General features: G+C 52.2%; 1 protein-coding gene across 1 annotated transcript; it reads right to left on the bottom strand.

The window, feature by feature from the left end:
* Nucleotides 1-6,430: 6,430 nt before the first annotated feature.
* On the bottom strand, nucleotides 6,431-22,319 carry GPR156 (G protein-coupled receptor 156). The gene is made up of 10 exons (XM_074897146.1): nucleotides 22,176-22,319; nucleotides 21,917-22,062; nucleotides 19,117-19,250; nucleotides 16,709-16,844; nucleotides 15,735-15,845; nucleotides 14,666-14,791; nucleotides 14,098-14,193; nucleotides 11,078-11,314; nucleotides 9,083-9,241; nucleotides 6,431-8,471 (listed from the first exon to the last, which is right to left on the bottom strand). The coding sequence occupies exons 2-10, from the start codon at nucleotides 22,019-22,021 to the stop codon at nucleotides 7,296-7,298; spliced, it is 2,280 nt and encodes a 759-aa protein (XP_074753247.1). The 5' UTR covers nucleotides 22,022-22,062; nucleotides 22,176-22,319; the 3' UTR covers nucleotides 6,431-7,295.
* Nucleotides 22,320-23,374: the final 1,055 nt, after the last annotated feature.

The following is a 23,374-nucleotide window of genomic DNA, read 5'->3' as shown; positions in this document are numbered from 1 at the left end:
GAACTGGAGAGCCTGCCTCCCCCATTGATGCAGCATGCTGATATCAGGCATTAGGGGAACTAGGAAAAAGACCTCGCCATTGGAGAGCTGTGGAGAATGGATTGCAGAAGCAGGAGAGCCCTAAATGTGGTTTTGTTACTGGTATAAAAAGGCTGTAATAATGAGAAAATGAGCTGATTTTTGCAAAAGTGTAATCCACCATCAAATGAAAGATTTACCTGTCAGAGGAAGGGAAGTCTTTATCTAGCACCTGTATTTGGGGGACTGTTAAAAAAAAAATAACCAAAAAACAGCTGCTTTCAAACAAGGGCTTGAATTTGCTGTAATCATGTACAGAGTATCCCACTGTTCACGGATCTGCCTAGCACTGCTGTAAATTCAAGGTGTGATTGCATCAGCTAATATTATTCCTGCAGTTCTCTTTGGTTTGAAATATTGCCCGATACATTTGGGTTAGATAGGAGATTTAATTGCCTGGAAACCAGCACACAACTCCAGAAGTGTGTCCAATAAAATGTCCATGCCATTCCTGTGTTGGATCATGTCATCAGGACAGTGTGCAGGGTGTGCCCTCATTTTCCCTTCCTACGGGCCTTCTTTTGAAGGAACTCGGGTCCTTACAGATTTCCTAAGCCATGGGAATTTCCAATAAGCAAAATCTCTTTGTCCTGCCAGGCACGGATGCACTGCTCAGCACTTGCAGGAGGTGTGTTGGGAGGAAACATGGATGGGCAGGCCTTGGTCTGTGAGCATATTAAAATACCACTGGTAAACCTAGCACTGATGGGAACCCCGTGTCCATTACAGCCTTGTGGAGAAAATGTCAAGTTCCTGTTGACCCACGGGAAATTTGCCTGCTTCTGGCCTGCCTTTCTGATGTCCTAACTACCAATGAGTATTTCTTTTCACGCGCTTTTCGAAAGGTGAGCAGGATCCTGTTCTAGCATCTTGCCAAACTCTTGAGAGACTCCTCGGCAGCTGGAGGCAGGGAGTAGTGTGTACAGCTATCCTCACGTTGCTGCAGGGGGAAGAGTATGACCTGGCAGCAAAGAAACCAGGGCTCTCCCTCAATGCCTCCCTACAGACTGAAAGAGGGGCAGGTATGAGCTGCTAGAGGGAACTAAAAATAAACAGTGTCTTCTCCAAGTAGACCAGGGATCCTGGGAAGAAAAGGCCACATTCTTCATTGGCATGTAAGAGAGTAGGTTAGAGAACAAGGAGGAAGAACAGCTACTAACTAGAAGACAGCATTGGCATGAGAACAAGTAGGTAAAAATAGACTATGAAAAAATGTGGGCTGCAAATCACAAACAAGTTTCCTTCTGTCAGAGTGAGGTTCGGGAATAGCCTGCCAAGAAAATTCACGATGACTCTTAAGATGGACTGTGATAAATTAACAAGGGGGACTTTATGACTCAGTGATTGTCATAGCTGCAGAATATGATGATGACTAGGAGATCCCTTCTAGCCCTGCATTCCTGTTGGTATGATAACAGAGGAATCTGTGTAGGGCACAGTAAATGCTGAATCACTGACTGCTTTATATAGCTGCCTGGCAGGACAAAGTCCCTCGCACCCATCCTGTCTGCAAGAACCTCCAGGACAAAAAAAAAAAAAAAAAAAAAAAAAAATCCTTATATAAATGATTGCGGTCTGGCAGAACAAAGCATAAAGCTACAGATGCCTGAGTTAGAGGAAAACCAGATGAGCTACAGGTGCCTCTACACAGAGGAAAGGTGGGCATGAAAACAAGAAGCCTCACTGTGAACACTGAGAGGTACACGCTCTGAGGTGAACACACTGCAAGAGCCTTAATACTCAGTTTTAATGTGGGGAAAATACCTCAGTGCTTGGAACCATGTGGAGGTATCCCATGCACTTGATCAGCCAGGTGTGTGCAGGGATTGTTTCCACAGGGCATGATCATATAATGCAGCAGAAAGTTCCTGCAATTAACATCAACTGTTAAAACATCCACAATTCTTCCACCTAGGATCCACAACTCTTTTGATGGTGTTTTTTCCTGTCTCCTAGGAGTCCCCCAAGGATGAGATCACCTTCTGCAGCACAAGGCCAGCAATCAGAATGCCGCTTACACTGATGGATTTGATGCCTCACAACTGGGCATCTACAGCTTTGCTGCTCTGGCTCTAAGAGCAGACCTTGGGGTAACAGCAGAAGCTGCAGTTTCAGTAGTACATAGCTGGAAGTAGAAGCCAAGAAGGCGACACCCATGAAAAAACAGATATGGTAAGAGACAGGCCTGTTTTCTGGGCATAGGAGACTAACATTGCTCAGCAGGAGCACGCTTCTCCACAGCCCTCGTGGCTGTTGGACTTGAGGAAGACTTTTCTGGAGCTTCTTCTGGACCTGTAGAAGTCATGTGTATATGTGGATGCTCCCTTTACCTTCTCAAAACCTGCAGCAGACTACTTGGAGACCTAGGGCCCTGACTGCTGCTCCCCTCTGTGCCACAGGAATGTCCCTGCACAGATGTGGCACCACTGTGCAGCCACTGTCTCCATGGGTTGCACAGTCTGGTTACTCTGGGCCAAAAACACCTGTGGGTTTTCCCTCTTGCAGTACTTTTGAATACCCATTATTTCTAATAACTGCCCCTGGTATCAAAGCTCAGAGTGAGAGGTTCCCCACAGATCCCAGCTGCTAATGCCAACACAAGGCAGTGGGGAAACTTCCACGCCAACAGTCAGCACTCTTCTCCCAGAGAGCCTGGCTTAATCCCTCTCTGCCGTAGCTAACAAAGCTCTTTTTTTTTTTTCTTTTTTTTTCTTTTTTTTTCTTTTTTTTTTTTTTCTCCCTTTCCCCCCCCCCTTTTTTTTTTTTTTTTTTTTTTTAAACCAGGCAGCTGAATCACAATCGAGATCAATTTTGTTATTTCCTAAACAATGCCAAGCTGACAGGGTAACAGAGGCAGGCTGGGCGATGGCAGGTGGTTGTGGCACAAGAGCCTCGAGGCTTCTTGCCTTTCTGGCTCTTGCCAAAGCCCAGCATGTGGGCATACAGACATCTCATACCAGCTGTGACATGACCCTTCCTAAACTGCCATCAGCAAGGAAAGGGCATAGAGGTGTCGGTGCATCACTGGGAGCGGGGGGAGTTGGCAGGGAAAGGCAGTGCTTGGTGGAGCATCTCCCATGGCACTGCACATAGCAGGGCTGAGGGATGCTGGCCGAGGTGGACTCGTTACCTCTTCCTAGGGTTTGTGGACAGCAGCAGGAGTCACAGAGCTGGAGCCTGCAGAAGTGCACAGCTATCAGGGGGAGGATGGCGTGGAAACACAGCGTCGGAAGCCAGAAACATTCAAAGGACCTCATCAGCATCAGCTGCTGTGGCTGCCCTGTGTGTCACTGGAAGAGGCACCCTCTCTGGGGCAGATACTGCTTTGATGGGGACATGGTGCTGGGATAAAGTGTACAGGATTGCCAAGGGCTAGCATCTCACTCTGACAGAAGGAAACTTGTTTCTGATTTGCCAAGGGCTAGCAAGATAGCTGGGTAGCAAGTTTCTCACATGTCCTGTGAGCACATTTGTAAAGACAATGAATAAGTCCAGTACTCACCTGGGAGCAGGCAGGAGGCCTCCTTCCAGTCACTTACCTTTCATTTCCATTTCTGCGAGATGAAAGTTTCTGCCTTGAGCTGCCTTTCCTGAGGGGAACAGATTAGACAGCAGATACATTGGAGAAGGAATTGCTCACGTGGGATATGGATACTACAGGCCCCCTGGATGAGAGATGGCTCTCTTTAGGCTGTATACATCCTCAGTGGCAAGAGAGAGAGTCAGTTATAATCACGTATAAATCGGGGCACTCACGATCCTGCTGCCACAAGCCTTCTTCTCAACTCTCACAGTCTTCCTCTCCGCCTTCGCAGAACGTGTGCAGCTGCCCCTACAGCTGCTCAGAAACCTTCGATTCAGGGCAAAGCTATAATTAAGATGCTTTGAATGGCTTAATGGGAAGAGACAGGCTCCTGAACCAAATGCTGAATTCAGTGCCTAAGCCAGGTGCCCAAAGTTGAGCAGCATAAGGTGTGTGCTCTGTGTGCCTGTTCCCGATGCAAAGATCCCGTAATACCAGTGGCAATGAAAGGCAGCCCACCACCTCGCTCTGTCCTTTCTTCTCAAGTGCAGGCAGCCCGATCCATCACACAGTGCTCTGACTCTTCTCCACCTGAATCAAATGTGTGTTCCTTGCTAGATACGGGGGGAGGTCAGAGTTGGGAGTCATCAAAAGCATCAGTGAGGTTTTTATGTGTGTACACACACGTGCACATATGAACTGCATCAGTCTTCTGCTCGTGTGTAGAATCATTTACTTTAGAAAAGACCTTTAAGATCATTGAGTCCAACTGTGAACCTAACACTGCCAAGTCCACCACTAAACCATGTCCCTAAGCACCATGTCTACACATCTTTTAAATACCTCCAGGGATTGTGACTCTCAACCCCTTCCCTGGGCAGCCTGTTCCAGTGCTGGATAACCCTTTCAGTGAAGAATTTTTTTCTGAATATCCAGAGTCAACCTCCCCTGGTGCAACCTGAGGCCATTTCCTCTTGTCTTATCACTTGTTACTTAGGAAAAGAGACTGACCCCCACCTCGCTACAACCTCCTTTCAGGGAGTTGTAGAGGGCCATGAGGTCTCCCCTCAGCCTCCTCTTCTCCAGACTAAACCCCCCCAGTTCCCTCAGCCGCTCCCCATCAGACCTGTGCTCCAGACCCTGCACCAGCTCCGTTGCCCTTCTCTGGACACGCTCGAGTCACTCAATGTCCTGTTTGCAGTGAGGGGCCCAAAACTGAACCCAGGAATCAAGGTGTGGCCCCACCAGTGCTGAGTACAAGGGGACGATCACCTCCCTAGTCCTGCTGGCCACACTATTGCTGACATAAGCCAGGATGCCATTGGCCTTCTTAGCAGATGCGTCCACATGACACCCAGTTTTCAGTTCATGGCTGTTGGTCACCAGACAGAAAAGCAATTGTCCCAAATTCCAGCGATGAATTTCCAAACAAACCATAAGTTTAAAGTCCTCTGGAGGGTTTTTCTGCATTCACGAGTGGATTTGAAGTTAATTTTTGTATCAGCTGCTTTGTGGTGGCTTCATGGTTGATCATTTCCTATGACCGTGCTGCAGTATTTCCTAGCCCGAGAGCAAAGTGCTACTCTAAATATCCTTGGGGGGTGGGGAGAAGTCAGCCCCAATTTACCCAAGTGGCTTTGCCCCAGATTTAATAGTGTCCCAAGAGCGTCCCAGCCACCACCCCGTGCCACCCGTTGTCCCAGCGCGGGGATGCCCTGGGATGCGCTGCGTTGGGCATTTGAGATTTGCCAGCGCACCCGACGTGGCAGCAGCAGCCCCTGCTGCAGGCGTTGCAGAACTGCAGGCAAAAACTCTTCCCCAGCCCCGGGACCAGGAAGCCATGGGGAAAAGAGCCACTCGAGACCCACTGGCAGGACCTCCCCTGGGGGACTCCCCCGGCCTGGCCCTCCTCGGAGCTGCCCACCCTAGGGGTCTCCCCGCCAGCATCCCCGGCTCTGCACGCCGGGGACATGCGCTGGCCTGGTGAATAAATTATGGTTATAAATAAAATAACCAGCTGCTGTATGCTTGCAGGGTGCTCCTGCTCGCCTGAGGCCAGGCCGTACAGCACTTTCTGGCTCCATGCCAGCTCCCTGCAGCTTTGGTGTGGCACAGGGTGGATTCAGATGATAAAAACTGCTTTTTGGGGGTGCCTGGGAAAGCGGTATGGAGGGGCACGCAGTGGCATGCCCCTCTAGCCCCCCCATCGCTGCTCCTACCCACCTCTGGCTTGTTCAGCATCCCTCCCCGCCAGCAAGATCCCTTCCCCTCTGCTGGCACTGCAGGAGACCTTCCACACTCACACCCTCTCTGGGCTTCTCTGTCTCCAGCCCCCGTTGCAGATTTGCCCCCACAGTGCTAGAAGACACCCAAGTTAATGCATTTTCACACAGGCCAGAACCTAACAGACACCTCTGAGTCGTAAGTGTTCAGGCAGCTCGGGAAAAAAAAAACAAAAAAACCCCAAACTGGTTTCTGTTCGTTAAAGGTGGCAAAAAGAACACTGGGATCGCTCTCTGGGGTGTTTTCATTTTAGGAATGAACAGAGGCTATGGGGATATTGCTAGGACACAGCAGTGAGGGATTTCACCATCATAAAGGATAACAGAGAGGTTCAAAACCGGGTTTGGGATTCCTGTCACATGCCCTTGTAACAAAGCCTTTCTTCTACAGAGGGTTTTTTACGCCCTAGGGTCTCAGCATCACAAACTTCTCCTGTGGAGGCAATGATACACTGAAAGGCCTTCACAAACATCCCAACAAAAACAGACACGTTGGATTTACTGTTCTTGATATTTCTAAGATAAAAATTAACCAGACTGTATTAATTTAAGCAAACCTCATTCCAGACTACATCATCCATACAAAAGCATAAAGGAGGGCACAAGCCCCCAAAAAACAAGGGGGAAAAATAAACCAAACCCTTTTCATGTCCTCTTTTACAATTATTGCTGGCTTGTATTTCCTTTCAGCTCTGACCTGAGCCTCACCTACGACCACGCAACTGAACTACACAAACTGCAAAGACACCTCCAGGGATAGCACCTTCAGACTTTTCTCACTCAGACACTACCAAACCCCCCTTCCCCAAAAGTCTCCTGCCTGCACCCCACTCCGAGGGCCTTGCTTTGCCAGGGAGCAGTACCCCAGGTGAGTGGGAGCTCCTTGGGTCCGGCTGTCTCCAGTCTCCAGCTGGGTGCTGATGCAGGGCTTGGCATCCGCAGCCCTGGGGGAAAGAATCCTGTCTGTCTGCTGCGTGCAAGAAGCCATGCGTGTTTCTGAAACGCGGTGCTGCTCACCGGTGTGAATGACCCAGCATTCACAGGGGAACCTCCCTGAGGTGATGAAGTTTGGGCTCTCACAAGCCACTCAGCTCCAGTCCTTCCACTGCCGACACTGGGACGGACAGACGTGGTATCCACAGGGTACAGGCAGTTGCCTGCAACAACTGAGACAAACCACCACCACCCTCCCTGAGTGCTACCAACCACCTCTCAGCCAAACACAGTCACCGCTGACCAGGCTGGGGCTGAAACAGCAGCCCAAAGCAGGGCAAGGTTTATTCCCAAACCCCAGATGCCAGAGCAAGATGCATCCCTCGGAGGGACACATGGCTTTAGCACTACAGAAAACATGCGGTGTTTCGCAGCGGGGCGGGGGGGGGCACTTGCCTTTAGGGCAGGGGTGCTCCCAGTCACACAAAGGTGGGTTTCAGATCTTCTTTAAAATTCACCACAGGCTGAGGCCCACCGTGGTGCTCTGTCCGGTGACCCGCGCAGCCACTGGGCTCTGTGTCCGTGTCCGTGCTGCTGCTGCCCAGGGAGCCACGCGGGCTCTGGAAGCAGAGCTCGCAGCAGGGCCTGTGGCAGCCATGAAACATCTCCTCAGAGCTGCTGCTGCTAGAGTCGGAGTCCGGATAATAGTACAGTGAGCGCAGGGAGGGCTCGGCAGGTCCCCTTGGGCCACCCCGCTGCCGCCGCCGCGGCTCCCACGGGATGCATGGTGAAGCACCCTGGGACTCTGGCCATCCCTCTGGCTGGAGACAGACCTCCCCACGGACGGCTGGAGGGGATGGTGCTGGCGGGTGAAGGAGCCCTCCGCCAGCCATCTCCCCTTCCCTCCCCAGGGAGACAGGTGCCGAGTCCCCACGGCCCCAGCCACCTGCCTCCTTCACCCTGCGGCTGGCATGAGGAGACACGTGTCCAGGGAAGCCGGTGGACGCGGAGGGCAGCGGGATCCTCCGCCGCCGCCTCGCCAGGTAGGGGCTGAGGGGCGTGCGGATGCCCTGGTAGCCCTCCTGGGCCCCCCATGTTCCTCCCTGCTCACCTGGGGGGCCCTGGCTGCTACGCGGGGGTCCCCCAGATAAGGCCGGGCTGTAGGTTTTGCCATCCCGGCTCAGCTCTTGCAAGATTTCCCGCAGCTTCTCGCTGCTCACGTAGCTGACTTTGGGGGACGACTCCCAGGCCACGCCAGCTGAGACATCCTGGCCCAGCAGCTGCTCCGGAGGCTGCCCCCACCCCGCAGGTGTTCCACACTCCTGGATATCTTTCAAGCCACGTTCAATACTGTCCCCTGTGTCAAAAAGCAGCACTGGAGAGCAAACAGGCTCGTGGCTCACATGTTTCCGGAGGTCCTGAGCATCGCTGCAAAGAGGCGGCGTACCCAGCAAGCTGGGAGGCTGCCACCCATCCTGCTCCAGATCGGGGGGGCAGCGGACCCCCGGCGCATCCCCACACCGCCCTGAGCTCTGGGTACACGGAGCCCCTGGCAGCGCATGGGGGTCACAGCCGCTCTCCGCAGACATCAGCCTCATCAGCTTCTCCTTGGCGCTGCTCACTTGCTCCTGCAGGCTTTCGATCACGGCGTTTTTCTGCATCAAACAAATACACCTGTCAAGCGCAGGGTTGGGGGTGGGGTGTTAATGAAAACACCACCAATTTGGAAGCAGGTGCTGCCAGAAAACAAATTGTCCCTCTCTACACGGAGAGGCAGCACAGCAGCAGGTCTGCAAGAGCCACACCAGCAGCATGTGTGACGTTGTCCTCCCCTGGAGCCCCCCAGAGCTGCCCCAGATGTGGGTGAGGGAAGGGGGGCACCAGGGCAGGCAGCTCTCCAAGTCAGGGTGTAACACAGGTCAAGAAAAAGGAGGCTGGGGGGACTTTCCTGAGACGGAGCATCTCCCCTCTAAATTAACCATGCTCAACTGGGCTGTGGGAACCAGGCTTTCCTGCTCTTCCCCCTTCATGTTTTGGTTTTGGGTTGTTTTTTTTTAAATCCTCCAGATTATGCCTGAATTTTGGCACTTTAGGGTGCAGAGTGATATGACAAAACAAATCAGCTCTTCCCCTCAGGAGGGAGGAGGCTGGAGGGGGAGTGCCAGTGCAGAGTGGGGTGTAAGGAAGCGCTTCCCACCCCACAAAGCCTACGAAAGGGAAGGGGAGAAGTCGGTGCAGCTGAGGGGGGCCAGCAGAGCCCCAGTACCTCGGTGAGCAGCCGCTTCATGGAGTTTTTCTCCCCTATCAGCTGGTAGAGCTGCTCCTCGCTGTACACCGAGCGGCAGCTCCTGTTGGGGCTGGTGAAGTATTTTGCCATGTGGCTGACGGTTTGGCTTTCTTCTTCAAAGGCTTTCCACTGCTTGAGCTGGGGAGTAGAAAAGGGCGTTATCCGCGCGGCACGCACAGCCCCTGCCGACGTGGTGGGAGGCAGGCACAGCTCCAGCGTGAAGGAGACAAAGGGATGGGGAGAGGGGGGAGAACAAAGGCAGGGTGTGACGGGTGGCAAGAGACAGCCGGGCAAGGGGCTGCAGTGTCACTTGGAGCCTCCCACCCATCTGAGCCCTACCCTGGCCATGGCCCCAGCTTTTAATGCAGTTAGTGTCAGTGCCTGCCTGCACTGCAACCTCTAAGCGCTGTAAAATCCCCCTCCCTCTTCTCCCCCTTCCCTGACTCCTGACAGACAAAGACAGTGTCACGCACGCCTCCTTATCCCCGAATCACCGCTGACAAGCTGAAAACCAGCAATGCTTAGTATTCGTTTTCTCATCTAGTGTCTGCGTGGAAGCCTTGCGCAGCCCAGCTCCAGCTGCTTATCGATCTCAGATGAGCACTAGAAGAGCAAGCCCATTAGGAAAAACAAGTTGATGAATTAAAACATCCAAGTTAAATAAAATGTTCAAGGCCCCCAGGCTACAGCAGAAAAATGGTACAGCCAGAGCACAAGTGCAGCTCATCAGCTCCTCCGCCCTCGCTCCCAGAGCCCTCGCGCTTGGCAGAGCATCGCCAGCAGGCTTGGTGCTTGTCAGAGGAGGTTTGGATCCTGCTCCCAAGGGCTGCTTGTCTAGTGGGTTGGGATTCGGAAGTTACTCTGCATCAACTGAGGTAGGAGGGGACCTCTGGAAATCATCTAATCCAACCACCCTGCTTGAGCAGGGTCAGCTGGAGCAGGTTGCCCAGGACCGTGTCCAGCTGGGTCTTGAAGATCTCCAAGGATGGAGACTCCACCACTTATCTGAGCAACCTCAGATCCAGCGCTTTGCTACTTTCACAGAAAAAAAAAAAAAGCTTTTTCTGATTTTAAATAGAATTTCCTGTGTTTCAGTTTGTGCCCATTGTCCCCTGGACACCACTGAGAAGAGCCTGGCTGCCCCTTCCCTACTCCACCCCTGTCAGTATTTATACATATTGGTGAGATCCCCTGAGTCCTCTCTTGCACAGATGTGCTCTTTCTTCAGCTTCACCTCTTCCTCCTTTTCTCACCTCATTTCCTTGAGCACAAACATCCCTCCAAACATTAAACTGAGTAAACAACTGTTTCCTCTCCCTGTAACAATGGGAGCATTTTTCCCGCTAATGCCATGGCCAGGCACACCAGGCTGCTCCTGAAGGACGCGGGAAGCAGAAGAGCCTCGCCTCGCCACAAAAGGCTTCCTTCAAACATCTCCGTGCCCTCCTCCTCACTTGTGGCAAAGCCAGAAACGTGGAGGAGGACAGCCTCCCCTGGGGATCACTAGCAGCCACGAAGCCTCTGAGCCTGGCAAGGCCATCTGGATGGCCAGATCCCAGCTCCAACCCTGCCGTGGGCAGAAACCTTCGGTGGGAGTGGGCCTGTGGGGTATGAAGAGAGGAAACTGCATGAAGGACTGATTCCACCACCCATGTGGAGGAGGAGGAGGAGGAGGAGGGCAGCAGCCAACTCGTCTCCACATGTGCCCTCTGTGTGGCTTCCACCCATGGCACATTCTTGTGGGAGGGTTTCTGAGCAGGAGCTCTGCAACATGCCCGCAGTCCTTGGAGACTTGGGGGACTTGTGTGGGCAAGCAGAGCCACTGGGGACTTGGAGGATGAGCTGTGCAGGTGAGCCCAAACATTCAGGGAAAGAAGCAGGAAAATAAGTGCTTTGGTCCGTGTGGCTGCTGTTGGTAAACTTCAAAAAGGTGCCCTTTTCCAGCCTGGGGGCAGGACAGAGGTGGCAGCGTACCTGTGGGACAAAGATGAAGCAGTTGATCGTGGTTGTACACACAAAGATGCCTCCAGAGGTAAAACCAAACAGCAGGTTGTGCCAAGTGCGGAAGAAACGGTGAACTAAGCAGACAGTGCCGGCAGCCAGGAAGACGAGGTTGACCCCAACGATGAGCGTCAAGGACTGGTTGACTGGCGGGGAGCTGACGTTGTCAGTCAGACCAGCCAAGTAGGTGCCATACATCAGGAGGATACTCTGGAAGCAGAAAAAAGAGGTTTCGAGAGTGTGGAAAATTACAGCCTGATGGTGTCAACCCCCACCTCATACTGAGCCCGGTGAGCTCAGATACACTCAGCGCAATCCTAATTAATGCTCTTTGATCTATAATGCAGACCTTCAGCACGCAGTGGTGACGCCGCAGCAAACGCCCGGCATGCTTTTGCAGGTCAGAAGTGGGGCTGGGGAAGGAGGGCAGGAGCGAAGGCACCTGGGGGTCCTGACAGAAGGGTGCGAGGAGCAGAGGGTCCGGTTGGCAGGCAACGCCACAGCGCAGGGCACAGCCGGGAGAGGCAAGATGTGAAAAACCTCCCGCTAGGCAGCCTGGAGCAAGAGCAGCGAAGATGGACAGACAAGAGATGGAGGTCCCTGCGGGGATGCAGAGGTGGGGTGCCATCAAGGAGCAATGACATACCTCTGAAGGAGCAGGGAGGAGATTCAGAAGGACATTCAGAAGGAAAAAGCAAGGCAGAAGAAGTGGAAGTTTAGACTGTTGGGAAGAGGATGTACTTGGTGCCTCTTTAAATAGAAATCCAGGAAACTACTGGGTGCAATTCTTCTACCTTCCCTTCCCTTCTCCATTTCCTTCCTGACTCCAGCAGTGGTGAAAGGGGGTAGAGAAGTGCTCTGTACCTAGAGGCCGTCTCTCCCCAGGAGCAGGTTGGTTGTTTCAGAGCAGGTTTCCTCATTGTGCTGCCCCTCAAGTGTTCTTTCTTTCAAGTGTGCCCAGGATTAAACTACCCAGCAGGCTGAATCCCTCCTTCCCCATGGCACACTGGCAGCAAACACCAAGTATTTTTTGCCTGCCTCTGTAGCGCATGGCATGGTCTGCCTTCAGGATCACATCTAACAAAATCCCCGCTCCTGCAAGTACCCAGAATACAGGGAACATGACTCTACATTATTCCTGTTTCCAGTAAGTGCAAATGTCAGCCTGTTATTAAGAGACATTAAATCGTTATTTGGGCATCAAGAAGTGCTTTGTGACCTTTGTGGTGTGGATGTTCTGGAGACCCTTCTGGATCCCTCTGTGCTGTGGTTGCTTGATGACTGTGATGGCCACTGCCAGGGTTAGGGTCTGGAGGGACACTCTTACAGGCAAGAAGAGTTCTCAAGACAGGGTTGTAATGGTGAGACCTGCCTCATTTGGAACTAGGCTGATGCCCGACCCTGCTTTGTAGAATCTGCACTGGATCATAACCACGTTCACCCCAGGGCACCTCCAAATACATGGTCCAAAGGCAAGCCAACTCCTAATCCCTGAGCAAGACAAAAAACCTAGCACCAAAGTCCCATTTAAAATCCATATAGTCTATCTGGGACACAGACAACAGCACTGCCATCTAGTAATCTAAGACTTTCAGTAAGCACAGAACTAAATTGTTTGTTTGTTTGTTTGTTTGTTTTAATCTTGAGCGGAGGACTTTGCTCCTAATTTCATGCATGTCCTTGGCAAGTAATTTCTGTTCATTGCTCTGTGCCAGTAAAAACAGGATAATACATCGGGCAGCTTCACAAAGGGCCGAGCACATTAATGCTGTGGAGATAAGAAATGCTATGTACATACAGAGATAGAGCCTACTCTCACATCAGTGTAAATCCAGATTAAGTCCAAATCCAGATTAAGTCCAAATCCAGATTAAGTCCAGGGAAAGCACTAAAGAAATAACTGCATGACTCCCAGTAGGTAGAGAGGATCACGGTCAGGTTCAACGCAATACTAACAAAGAGTACCTAGGACTGGTAATGGGGATGTTTTATTCCAAAAAGCAGTTTGTAGGAGCTCTAGGCAAAAGCATTACCTGTCTAACCCCTAACACAAACTGTGGACAAAATCAGAGGTGGAGACACAGCACTGGAAGCCCAAGGAACGCCTGCAATCCCCAGCACCAAAGGACTTTTAAGAACAGGCTAGACTAATGTCTTTAAAATGAAGTGCAGGGGGAGAAGGACTTGGCTGTGTCATGAGGTTTTTTTTTTGCTCTTTTTCCTAAGACTTTGGGTCAATGAGTGTTATATTACAGTGAGTCACAAAGGAACTGCCTGTACTGCATGCAGAGAAGGAGCCATTCCCAAAGAAAGGCTGTGATCTCACAAGCTTCATCAACATCAGCTTTCTGAAATTTGTCCAGCCTCTGCCAACCCAGAGACACATGAGACCACAGATAATTACAGCGATAATTATACCTACATAGTTACATCAGTATAACTAACTCTTCTGGAATAAGAACGGCCACGTGCAAAGCTACACCAGTGAAAGTGTACCTCAGTGGTATAATTAAGCTGATACACATCCTGTAAAGGTAGGCACCAAGCACTTGTCACTAGCACCTCCTTGATTTGGAGTCAGAGGACGCGGGGGCTGAGCCACATAGTGCATCACTGCAGTGGACGGTCATCTGAGGCTTTATGGAAAAAGTGTGCTTTAGAAAACAATAAGGCACAAGTTTTAAGAAGGGAGACAGATGAGGCGTGGGGGGTTGCAGGGAGAGAACTAGAGAGACAGTACGTGCACAGTGTACATAAAAGGGATGGTGAGGCAGGGAAAACATGGCTAACAGGGCTTTTACAAGGGAATGCAAGAAAACATGAAGATGGGAAGGACTGGAGATGAGGCGGCTTTCGAGATGAACAGGAGTAGCTGGAATCTGCAATAGGCATGTAGCTTGGGAGGGCAGTGAAACTAGGAATGCTGCTAAACAGTTTAGGCTGTGAGACTCGGAGGAGGGGAGATACAACGAATCTATGAAGAGGTTACATACCTTAAAGCCTAAAATGAGAACAAGCCAAAGATCGGAATAAAGAGATGCGCAGGACTGCACCCGGCTCACTGAGCAGGTCATGCCTTTCTCCGTCGCCTAGGAGGCAAAGGAAGGCAGAAGTGAAGGCTGCTGCGCTGGCCTGGGAGCAGGCACGGACCAACGGGCACACAGGTACACGCATGTGAACAAGTCTCCTCTGTAAATTCCTAACAGGAAAGGCCAAAGCTGGTGCTGCCAAGGGCAGAGGGTTAAAGCGAGGAAGGTTCTGGCACTCTGCTGCCAACAGGGATGGTTAAAGCTTTCTCTAAAGCATCTGCAGATGCCATGGACCTGTGTCACCCAGGTGACCTGACCAGACCTGGAAATTTTGCAGTGGGGCCCTCCATAGTAGACCAGACATAAATACAAGCCAGAGAGCCCAGAAGGCTTTCTGACTTGTTTTTCTTTCTACTTTTTTTTTTTTTTTTTTTAAGCAGAACCTCCAAACGCTTGACCATCCACCAACTTCATCCACAGAGATCAGACAGGACAGGGCACAACCCTCCACCGCCCCTCCTCATCCCTTTACCCGCAGCGAGACGCTGAGGCTTCGGAAGCACTGGACTGGATCAGAGAATACCCACGTCAAGAGTAACATGGCATCTGCCAGCACCAGCGCTGCCACCATTGCCAGCAACTGGAGGTCTTTGATAATCTGCAAACATGCAAGAAGTAAGCGTTACTGTGGGGAGAAAACAGACACCAGTAACCTCCATGCCCTTAAGTCTCTTTCTGGTTGTTTCTCCCAAGGAACATGCCCATCCTAATACTTCCCTCAGAGTGCAGTCCAGCAGCTCACCTACATCTGAGTTGGCCACAGGATCTCTGTCTCCAGCTCCTAAAGTCTTGGAGACCTAATCAAGCTTGGAGCACAGCTCTTCCAAAACAAGACTATCATCTCTTATGCCCATATCCCAAGCAAAGACAAAAAGGGAGGGACGGAGAAAGCTGGTAGGATTATAATTTTGCAAGTTTAACACAGATCCCTGTGCCTCAGCAATGGGAGTCCTTCCTGGCACCAGTTCCCCTGCAAACTCTCTCATCTCACCTTTCATCTGAGACCTACTTTTATTGCTGTTGGAAAGTGGCCACTGAAAGCTGTAAGTGCACTGTTACATGCACAAATATATACAGGTGGCTCCCGTTTCTCTCTCAGCTGCTGTATCCCCTTCCTTCAGTGCTGCAGAGGAGTACCCAGAACTCCCTCCCCTCCCTTCAAGAGGAGATAAGATGCATCTGGGGATGGCCCTACATCAGACACCCTTGAGGATACCTGGTTTATTTTCATCCTGCAAAAACAATCAGCCCAGACCTGGATGCAAACACTAGCGTGTAGTGTAATGAAGGCACGTGGCTGATGTAAAATGAGAACAAGACCTCACTCGGTGATGGGGCTGGGACTCCATTGGGGAACAGGCAGTCTGACAGGGCAGGAATAAATGAGCAACCCATGCCCAGCTACATCTGAAACCAGACCTGTGGTTGTGGCACCCACCCCAGCCATGTGCTGGTTTTATCTGCTTTCCCGCACTGTTTTGGGACTTGCGTTCGCCCCCTTGGGGAGCTTGCCCCCCGTTGCCTGGGTGCTGCATACTCACCACCCTCTTGTCTGGCACCCTCTGGGTGAACACCTTGTAGAGCCGCCAGCTTTTCCCCAGGACGGGGCCAAACACCAGGGAGGTCCCCACACACAGCAAGCAGAGCCGCACCTGCCAGGGGGAGAGCCGGGGGGCTGAGGGGGCAGCCATGGGGCTTGTAGGAACACCCCTCACCATCCCACCCAGGGGTGCACGAAAGATGGGTGGGGATGTGTCTGTGGTCTTCCAGAGGGTCATATCGGATACTAGAAAACTGACCACAGGGCAAAATAAATGAAAAGGTGTGTATTCTGCTGCAGGGATGCCTGCTGCCTGCCTTTTCCCACCCACCCTGAGAGGCTCTCATCAGAGGGCAGGAAGGGAGAGCCAAGCGCCTTGCGAGCAGCCAGGGCATGGAGGATCCCAGCACCAATAAATCACTCGCTGGCACCTCTGTTAATTATACTCAGCCCAGTGGCCGAGCAGGATGGCAGGGTGTGCTATCTCCTACTCTCCCACCAGTCCCCAGCCTGGTCAGGACACGGGGGTTAACCACACAGATCAGTGTTTTGATGAAGATCTGCTTTGCAGCCAGAAGATTCACCTGCAACCTCACAGCATATCAGGCAAGGGCCGTGCGGAGGATCCCATGTCCCTGCAGCTCCCCTCTCCCTGTTGCATTTTTTACAAGCCCAGGAGACCCGCCTTGCATCCCGCCGGCATGGTCATGGTTTGCACAAACAGCGAAGGCCATTCAAAGGGAAAGAACCCGGTTGCATTTCGTGTATGTGGAGACCACAGCCTGGCTGAATGCGCCCAGCAGCGAGGTGGTGTCAGGCTGCAGCTAAGGGAGAGGACGTACAACCATGCACCTACATGCACGTGTGTGAGGTTAATGGTTGGACTAGATGATCTTCGCAGTCTTTTCCAACCTTGATAATTCTGTAATTCTGTGATTCTGTGATGGCAGCTGTCCCAGCAAACCCCCTGCTCACCTGAATAAGCTTTTCCACTGAGTCTCCAGATGGCAGGCTCTGCTCCTGAATCCCAAAGAGGTAAGCACTAGTGTAAGTCAAGCCACTGCCCAGCAGGGTCACAATGTTCAGATTGGGGCTGGACATCTTCACGATCCTCCAGGAAACAAAGCAGGGAAGGTGGTGACAGTTACTGAGCATCATGGCCTGGCAGCACAGGGGCAAGATCCTCTTACAAGGATGATGGTGGCCACGGGGATCTGACACACTGTCCCCCCCCAAGCCCCTGCTGCTCACAGCTCCTCCAAAAGCTCAGCCATTGTTCCGTGGTCCATGCCCTGTATTGCTGGAGTGCTTCACTACCCTTAAAGTATTTGTTCTGCCCTACCCTAATGCTCCTGTGGGACAGCAAGATCCCTCCTCCCCAAAACTGATGGGTACCAGGTTTGCCCCATTGCACCTCTACTCCCTGCACGGATCTGTGGCACAGAAAAGCATCCCTGAGCCAGCGTCTTTATAGACAAAACTGTGGGAAGCCGTGGCCTTTTAGCAGCAAAGCAAGCAGGGTCAGCACAGCTGGGTCCCACCAGCGCCTGTGCCAGGCACACAAAGCTGTGCAGCTGCGCATCCCTGCAGCGGCATGGAGCCGGGGGATGCAAATGCCCCATGGTCACACAGCACAGCACAGCTCAGCACCCTGGCTTCAAGGGCAACATCTTCCTCCACTGTCCTCTGCTGTAAAGGGGCAGAAGTGGAAAACTTTACTGACGCAGCCCAGGGTGACTGTTCCCAGCAGTAAGCTTTAGGAGCAGCAGCTACAAATGCCCCCAGAAACAGGCCCTTTCTACTGCTCCTTCCTTTGAGGAGATACCTCCACCCCCAGCACAGTCTCAACTTCAGGAAGCTGCCAGCAACGTTCAGGTTACAGCTTCCCCTCTGTAATTTCATCCCATCACTCATAAACCTGTAACTGTATTCAGGGAGGGGAGAATCGACCCACCGATCTCTCCCGACCTGTCACCCTTCTCCAGCAAGCCCATCAAGCAAAAGCTGTAGCTCCTGCCATCCCCCTGTGTAGCTCCATCCCTTTGATCTACTGCTAAGTCCTTGCATTTCTCTAGCTTGAGCTCCATCCTGGCTTGCTGCCTCACAGACACAGAGCCTGGGATTCAACCTTCTCCCTGCCTTCCTCGCCATGCTTCAGCCCCTGGGGAAATATAATCAGCTCACCCTCTCAGCTGCATGCTGAAAAAGGTCTCCTTTGCCCTCCCAGGTTCAGTCGTCAGACCAGTATTTATCTGGTGCAGCACAAATAAATAACGCACATTCATTACAGCTTGCTCTAATGAAGGGCCTAAATAATTTGGTCATCAATTAAGGTGGCCACCGAACTCAACACCACTCTGCTTCAGTAAATCAAGTGCTTGAGCCTGGGATGCAGGTCACGCAGCTACTGCTCCGCAGCAGGCACAGGGCTCGATACAAACCCTTACAAGCAGGACCCTCTGACTGCACCATGGCGACAAGAAGCATTAAGTTCCTTAATGCAACCAGAGCACTGAAACTGCACACAAATGTGCGTCTCTGTGAAAAACATGGAGCACAAAGGCTTTGCCAGGTGAAACTCCGGAGAGGGACGTATGTCGGTGGGGGAGAAGCAGTTGAGAGATGAGGGGACCAATGAGGAGAAGGTGGAACGGAAGCAGGTGAGACATCCAGGATTGCTGAGGAAGGCTAAGTGCTGGCTGAGACAGCTTGAGATATGAGGAATCGCTGAGCCTTCTACTTGATTTGTGCGCATTCAGGGGAACAGGACTTTTTATATCTTTCTGCAGACTCAACAGCACCAAGGAAAGCCTGAACTTCACCACCAGCTTCTCTCACCAATGGAGATCATGTCTCCCACCAATATGGACAACCACCAAGATCAAAAATGGTTAGCAGTATCTTCAGTCTACGAGTGGCCCAGCAGCAGGAAGGATATGTGTGTACTATGGAGAGCACGATGGCTTTTCTCAAGGAGCTATGCTGCTCAAAGGGATGCTCTCAAGACTGAGGAGTGGAGAAGGAGACCAGCTCTCTTTCTGCTCACTCCTGTTGACTATTTTATTGAATAGCACCTTTGGGATGAGACCATGCACTGCTGCTTGTGCCATGCCGGAGGGCATCTATGCTTTGTCTTGTCCACAGCTCCCTGCCTTGGAGAGGAAGGGAGCAGTCTAAGCAGGACTGTCTCCACCAGTGATCAACACTGGGCCCGATGGAGAAAGCTGCAATATCCCTGGCATTGCCCTTGCTTGCCCCGTGCTGCTCCTTCAGATTTGTACCCTTCTGACCCTTAGTTGGCCACCAGAGCCTGGTCTTGAAGGAGCCCGATCCCGCTGCTCCAGCTCAGGGGAACTCTCACAGCAGAAGAGGGAAGCCCTTACCTGTTTTTCCTGAAGCGAATCGTGAATACAAGAAAGAAGAGCGCTAGCAGGACTCCTCCAGTCAGGAACGTCCACACAACTCCCAGGAGAGCAGCAGAGAAGGACGGAGAGCTCTTCCCACTGCGGTCAGATGTCTGTGGGAGGCAAAAAGGGGTGAGGAGGAAGAACACATTGCTGGGGCTCCCAGCTAAGGAGGTCCCTACTCTGGCATGATGGCTCCCTGACAGAAATCGCATCTCCCAACCCCTCCTCATGAGCAGACGCCCCGGCACCAGACCAAGACCTGCAGGCAGGGCTAATGAGATGCGTGTAGACAGGAAACATACTGTCACTTGCTGAGTGCACAGGAGGAGAAGGCAGTCCAGAAGCCCTCTTCTTATAGCCAACTAGCCAAATACATCATGAAGCCATACAAGTGACTCATAAACCTCAGGCACCCCTGGTTGTGGGAGAGGGAAAAAAATGGTGACGGTTCCCCACTGTCCTTCTCTGGAAAGAAACCTCTGGAGAAAGACACCTCATGGCACCCCAGTTGGCAGCACGCTTCTTTAGAAAGTTGGGCAGGGCATCCTTGGCTCCCACCCTCACCCCTACACGCAGCAGGTAACGAACCAGCTGGCTGACGTGACTGAGAACCAGCAGCAGAGCTGCCAGTCAGTGCAGAAAATACAGAAAAGGGAGTGGGACAGCGTTTTTCAGACGCGTTACGCAGTGACACACTGAGCTGGGCTCCACCCGTCTCCCGGCTTGCTGGAAACTAACTTGGTCCTAGGTAGACGTCAGCTGAGAACTGGCTTGTGAGGGACACTCCCAAGGTGGGTATGATGGAGGTACCCCTCTTCTTTCACACAAGTGACCTTAGGGTGTTAAATCTCCATTTTAAAATATTCTCTGCTATTAACACAGAATGGATAAAATGATCCTATGTGAAACAAGAAACATATTTCCGCTGTGGATCTACAATACTCCAGCATTTTTAACAGGGTGTGCATGTGTGGGTTCGTTCACACATACTATGTGTGCGTGTTATTGACATCTTTATTTTTCTTTTTAAAAAAGCATTACTTTTACTGAACCTTTAAGTGGTAAGAGGAGGATGGGGACTGAGCTGGGATTCCACACCTCCTCACTAACATCTCTGGGCTAAGTCCTTTCTCAGGTTTTCCAGTTCACCTGCATGCAATTTCTATGGCAGAAGACTATTTGCTCGACAGTTGCCACGGCTGCAAACTCCCAATTCTTCCTTCAAGGTCTAAGCTGCTTCTGCTTCCAGCCTTACTAGCAATAAATCTGCAGGGAGAAGGCAGTCATTTCGAGCCGATGCCTTGTCTCTCTCTTCCCCAGCTGGGCTCCATCTCCTTGGGCAAGGAAGAATAAGGCACAGCTTGGAGAATTAAAGCCAATACATAATTCTGAAAACAAAAATGTGTCACTGCCACACGAGTGCGGCTGATCTGAGGGCTGCTGGCAGCTCACATGCTGGTGCCATGCTGGTGGTGGGGATGATGGCTGAGGCAAACCCCCAGCCAGCCGAGAGCCTGTGCTGCTGCTGCGTGACGCTGGGATACAGCCGCAGGCACAGCTCAGCTCTGCTTTGCAGCAGTGTGAAGGGATCTCTGGGGAGATATTCATCTCCCTCAAGCAAACTGCTGCCCACCTCCGCTTCCCTCTCCCCATTCCCTGGGGAGTCTTTTGGCTCTCTGGGAAATGAAGACCACACTAGATGGTGGAGATGGCCAGCCAGGTCAGTCCCCTTCCCCTTACACCCAGACCTGCTGCGCAAAAACCCCATCCTTTGGCACAAATCAGGGTCATCTTCCCACCTGCCTGGAGCTCAGAGGGGCTGACAGGGCTGCTCGGGGCCAATACAAGCCTGTTACACCATCCTATTTCTGCGTCCTGCCTGGCTGAACCTGAGGGTAACACCTGGGTTTTGCCAGTAAGGTGAGCAGGGCCAACTCAGCACCCCAGGGCTCCCACACTTCACTCCCAGCTGCACCCACCTTTCCACCTCTGGCCCTTTCCCACCTCTGCACGCTCTTCTCAGCAACCACCCAGGGCTCAGAAACACCCCTGGGGTCTCCACTTTCCTTTTCTCAACACACATCCCCCCACCCCAACCACTGTTTCCCTGGATGTTGATGCTACTTGAAGTGATGGAGCACTTCATTTGCCACTGAGCAGACAATCTTGGCCCTAGCAGGGGGAATACTAATTGTAAGGCAGCTGCCAGAGCCAGAGGAGCCAAGCAGCTTACGGTCTTCTAATTAAAGGCCCGTGGTCGTGCAGGCCGTGGTAGAGAGCTGAGCAGACCAAGCCTTACTAGTCCACGCGGCAGCCTCAAGTGAAGCCAACTGCAACTAAGTGCACCCCAGTGTCACTTCTACTGCCTTAGTCGGGGTAGGGGGGGGGGGAGGGGGTACGACTTTTAATTAAATCCTGCTCTAGTCATATTTGAAAAGCACTTTGAAGTTCCAGGGGATGAAAAAGGTCAAGAGCAGAGGAGGCTATCCCAGGCCACTCCTAAGTGGTTGTCATGCTGGCTGACACACAGGAGGGCTGCCTGACACAACTGGGCTGTCGTGGCTGCTTCCTCACCTTCTGCTTAAGTGCTTGGGTGTCATCGAGGCAGGGCTTGTCTTGGATGCCATCCCAGGAGGTGACAGCGTGCAGCCTCTCGCAGCCTCTCGCTGGACCAGGATTGTTTGGTGGCTGCGTCCCTGTGCTCCCCTCTCCACCCAAATCCACTTCTGCAGAGCAAACCTCATGCCCCAGCGCACTCCCCCGCCTCTGTACGTACCACTGTGACAGTGCAGAGCTCCTGCAGCGCCCGCTGCTGCTGCTCCTGGCTGCCAAAACTGGAGCTGCCATCGCAGAGCTCAGAGCAGTTGAATCCCAGCTCCATAGCACATCCTCAGCCGTCATCCAGCTGTATTTTTGCCCCTGCTAGAAGGATGAGGTTGGTTTTCTCCAGCGAGAAGCAGCCTTTGGCAAACACCGTATCTCACCCCGTCAGCAGGGTGCAGGGAAGGGGCCTGTCAGCCCACAACTGAGCTTACCCAAACTGATAAACTGATGTGGCACACATCCAGAGCCAGGATGGGGAGCACCCGCCTCCTGGCCTCCCTCGGGGTGTCCTCTGAAGCAAGGTGAGTCAGTGCAGGCTGCAGGTCCCTGCGGAGCACGGTGGCATCCCAAGCCCTGCTACGTCACCCTGCAAACCAACACACGCCAGGTCACAGCAGCCCCTGGCCCCTGCACCCCAGTTGTGGAGCTGAAACCTGGTGCCATGCCAGCACGAGCTGGAGCATGGCACCCCAGCACCCCGAGTTCGCCATAGCTTTCCTCTGCCAACGCATTTTCCCACACCAGTGCAATTTTAGGGCGTATCTTTGCAGGTCCCCTTCCCATGCCAGCAGCCACTGATGGTTTTCTGGCACATTTTCTTCTTCCAGCGAAGAATCAGCAAGTGAAGACAACAACAAAAAGCAACAAGTGTTGCCATCACTTAATGGGACCAACACCAAGGCCTGGGTGAGCAGGGGAGGAAGACGCTTGAATTAAACACGTACCAAAGTGTTTTGGCTGACTCGGCCTGAGCAGCAGCCTGGCTAGCTGAGGAGCGGGCTGTTTATTAAGGAGATTTAAAAGCCTGGCACCTATGTGATCCTCATCCCTCCCGGCGCTCTGGCTGCCAGGTATTGTCCCCGCCTGCTCCCACTCCCCTCACACCACCTTTGCCTCTATTCCCTCTTTCATTTCTCTTTTTGGTGGAGATTTTAATAGGCCTCATTACCATTTTAGACATGAGGTCATACTTATCCTCAAGCATCTTTACTCAATTACCATTGTCACCGGTTTTAATTAGCTCCCAGTGCACGACCATAAGCAAGTCTCCCGTCGTTCGCAGTTGGGGAGGAAGCGCAATACCTCACTCCCTATTTGCTCCTAACAACAGGTGGCAGGAAAAAAATGATCCATATTGTGCTCCTTGGGGCTGCTCCCCGGCTGAGCATCCCCTGTGCTCACACTCTGCACCTGGCCCGTGTTCCATCCTTCCCCGCCGCTACTCCCAACACTTCAATCCCCTCTCCTCATGAATCCTTTCTTTGGAAAAACTCCTGTCATTACATGAGCAAAGAAAGAGTAAATTAAAACAAAGTGTGGTCACTAGAATCTGGACTGAAACTTGCTCTTCTTCTCCGGGGATAATCAGGATTCAAATGCTAGAAAAGCTACGGGTGTCTTTCTCAGCTTG

This window comes from Athene noctua, chromosome 1 (genome assembly GCF_965140245.1).
Source record: "Athene noctua chromosome 1, bAthNoc1.hap1.1, whole genome shotgun sequence".
Lineage (NCBI taxonomy): Eukaryota > Metazoa > Chordata > Aves > Strigiformes > Strigidae > Athene > Athene noctua.
This window is presented reverse-complemented; position numbering and strand designations above follow the sequence as displayed.

Bases quoted from the DNA above. Each gene is read 5' to 3' on its own strand.
- GPR156 (XM_074897146.1), bottom strand. From the start codon at position 22,021: ATGGAGCTGGGATTCAACTGCTCTGAGCTCTGCGATGGCAGCTCCAGT. The intron at 14,792-15,734 runs GTGAGTATGCAG...GCATGTTTGCAG, and splicing joins GGGTGCCAGACAAGAGGGTG to ATTATCAAAGACCTCCAGTT. The intron at 8,472-9,082 runs GTACTGGGGCTC...TGTTTGATGCAG, and splicing joins TGAAGCGGCTGCTCACCGAG to AAAAACGCCGTGATCGAAAG.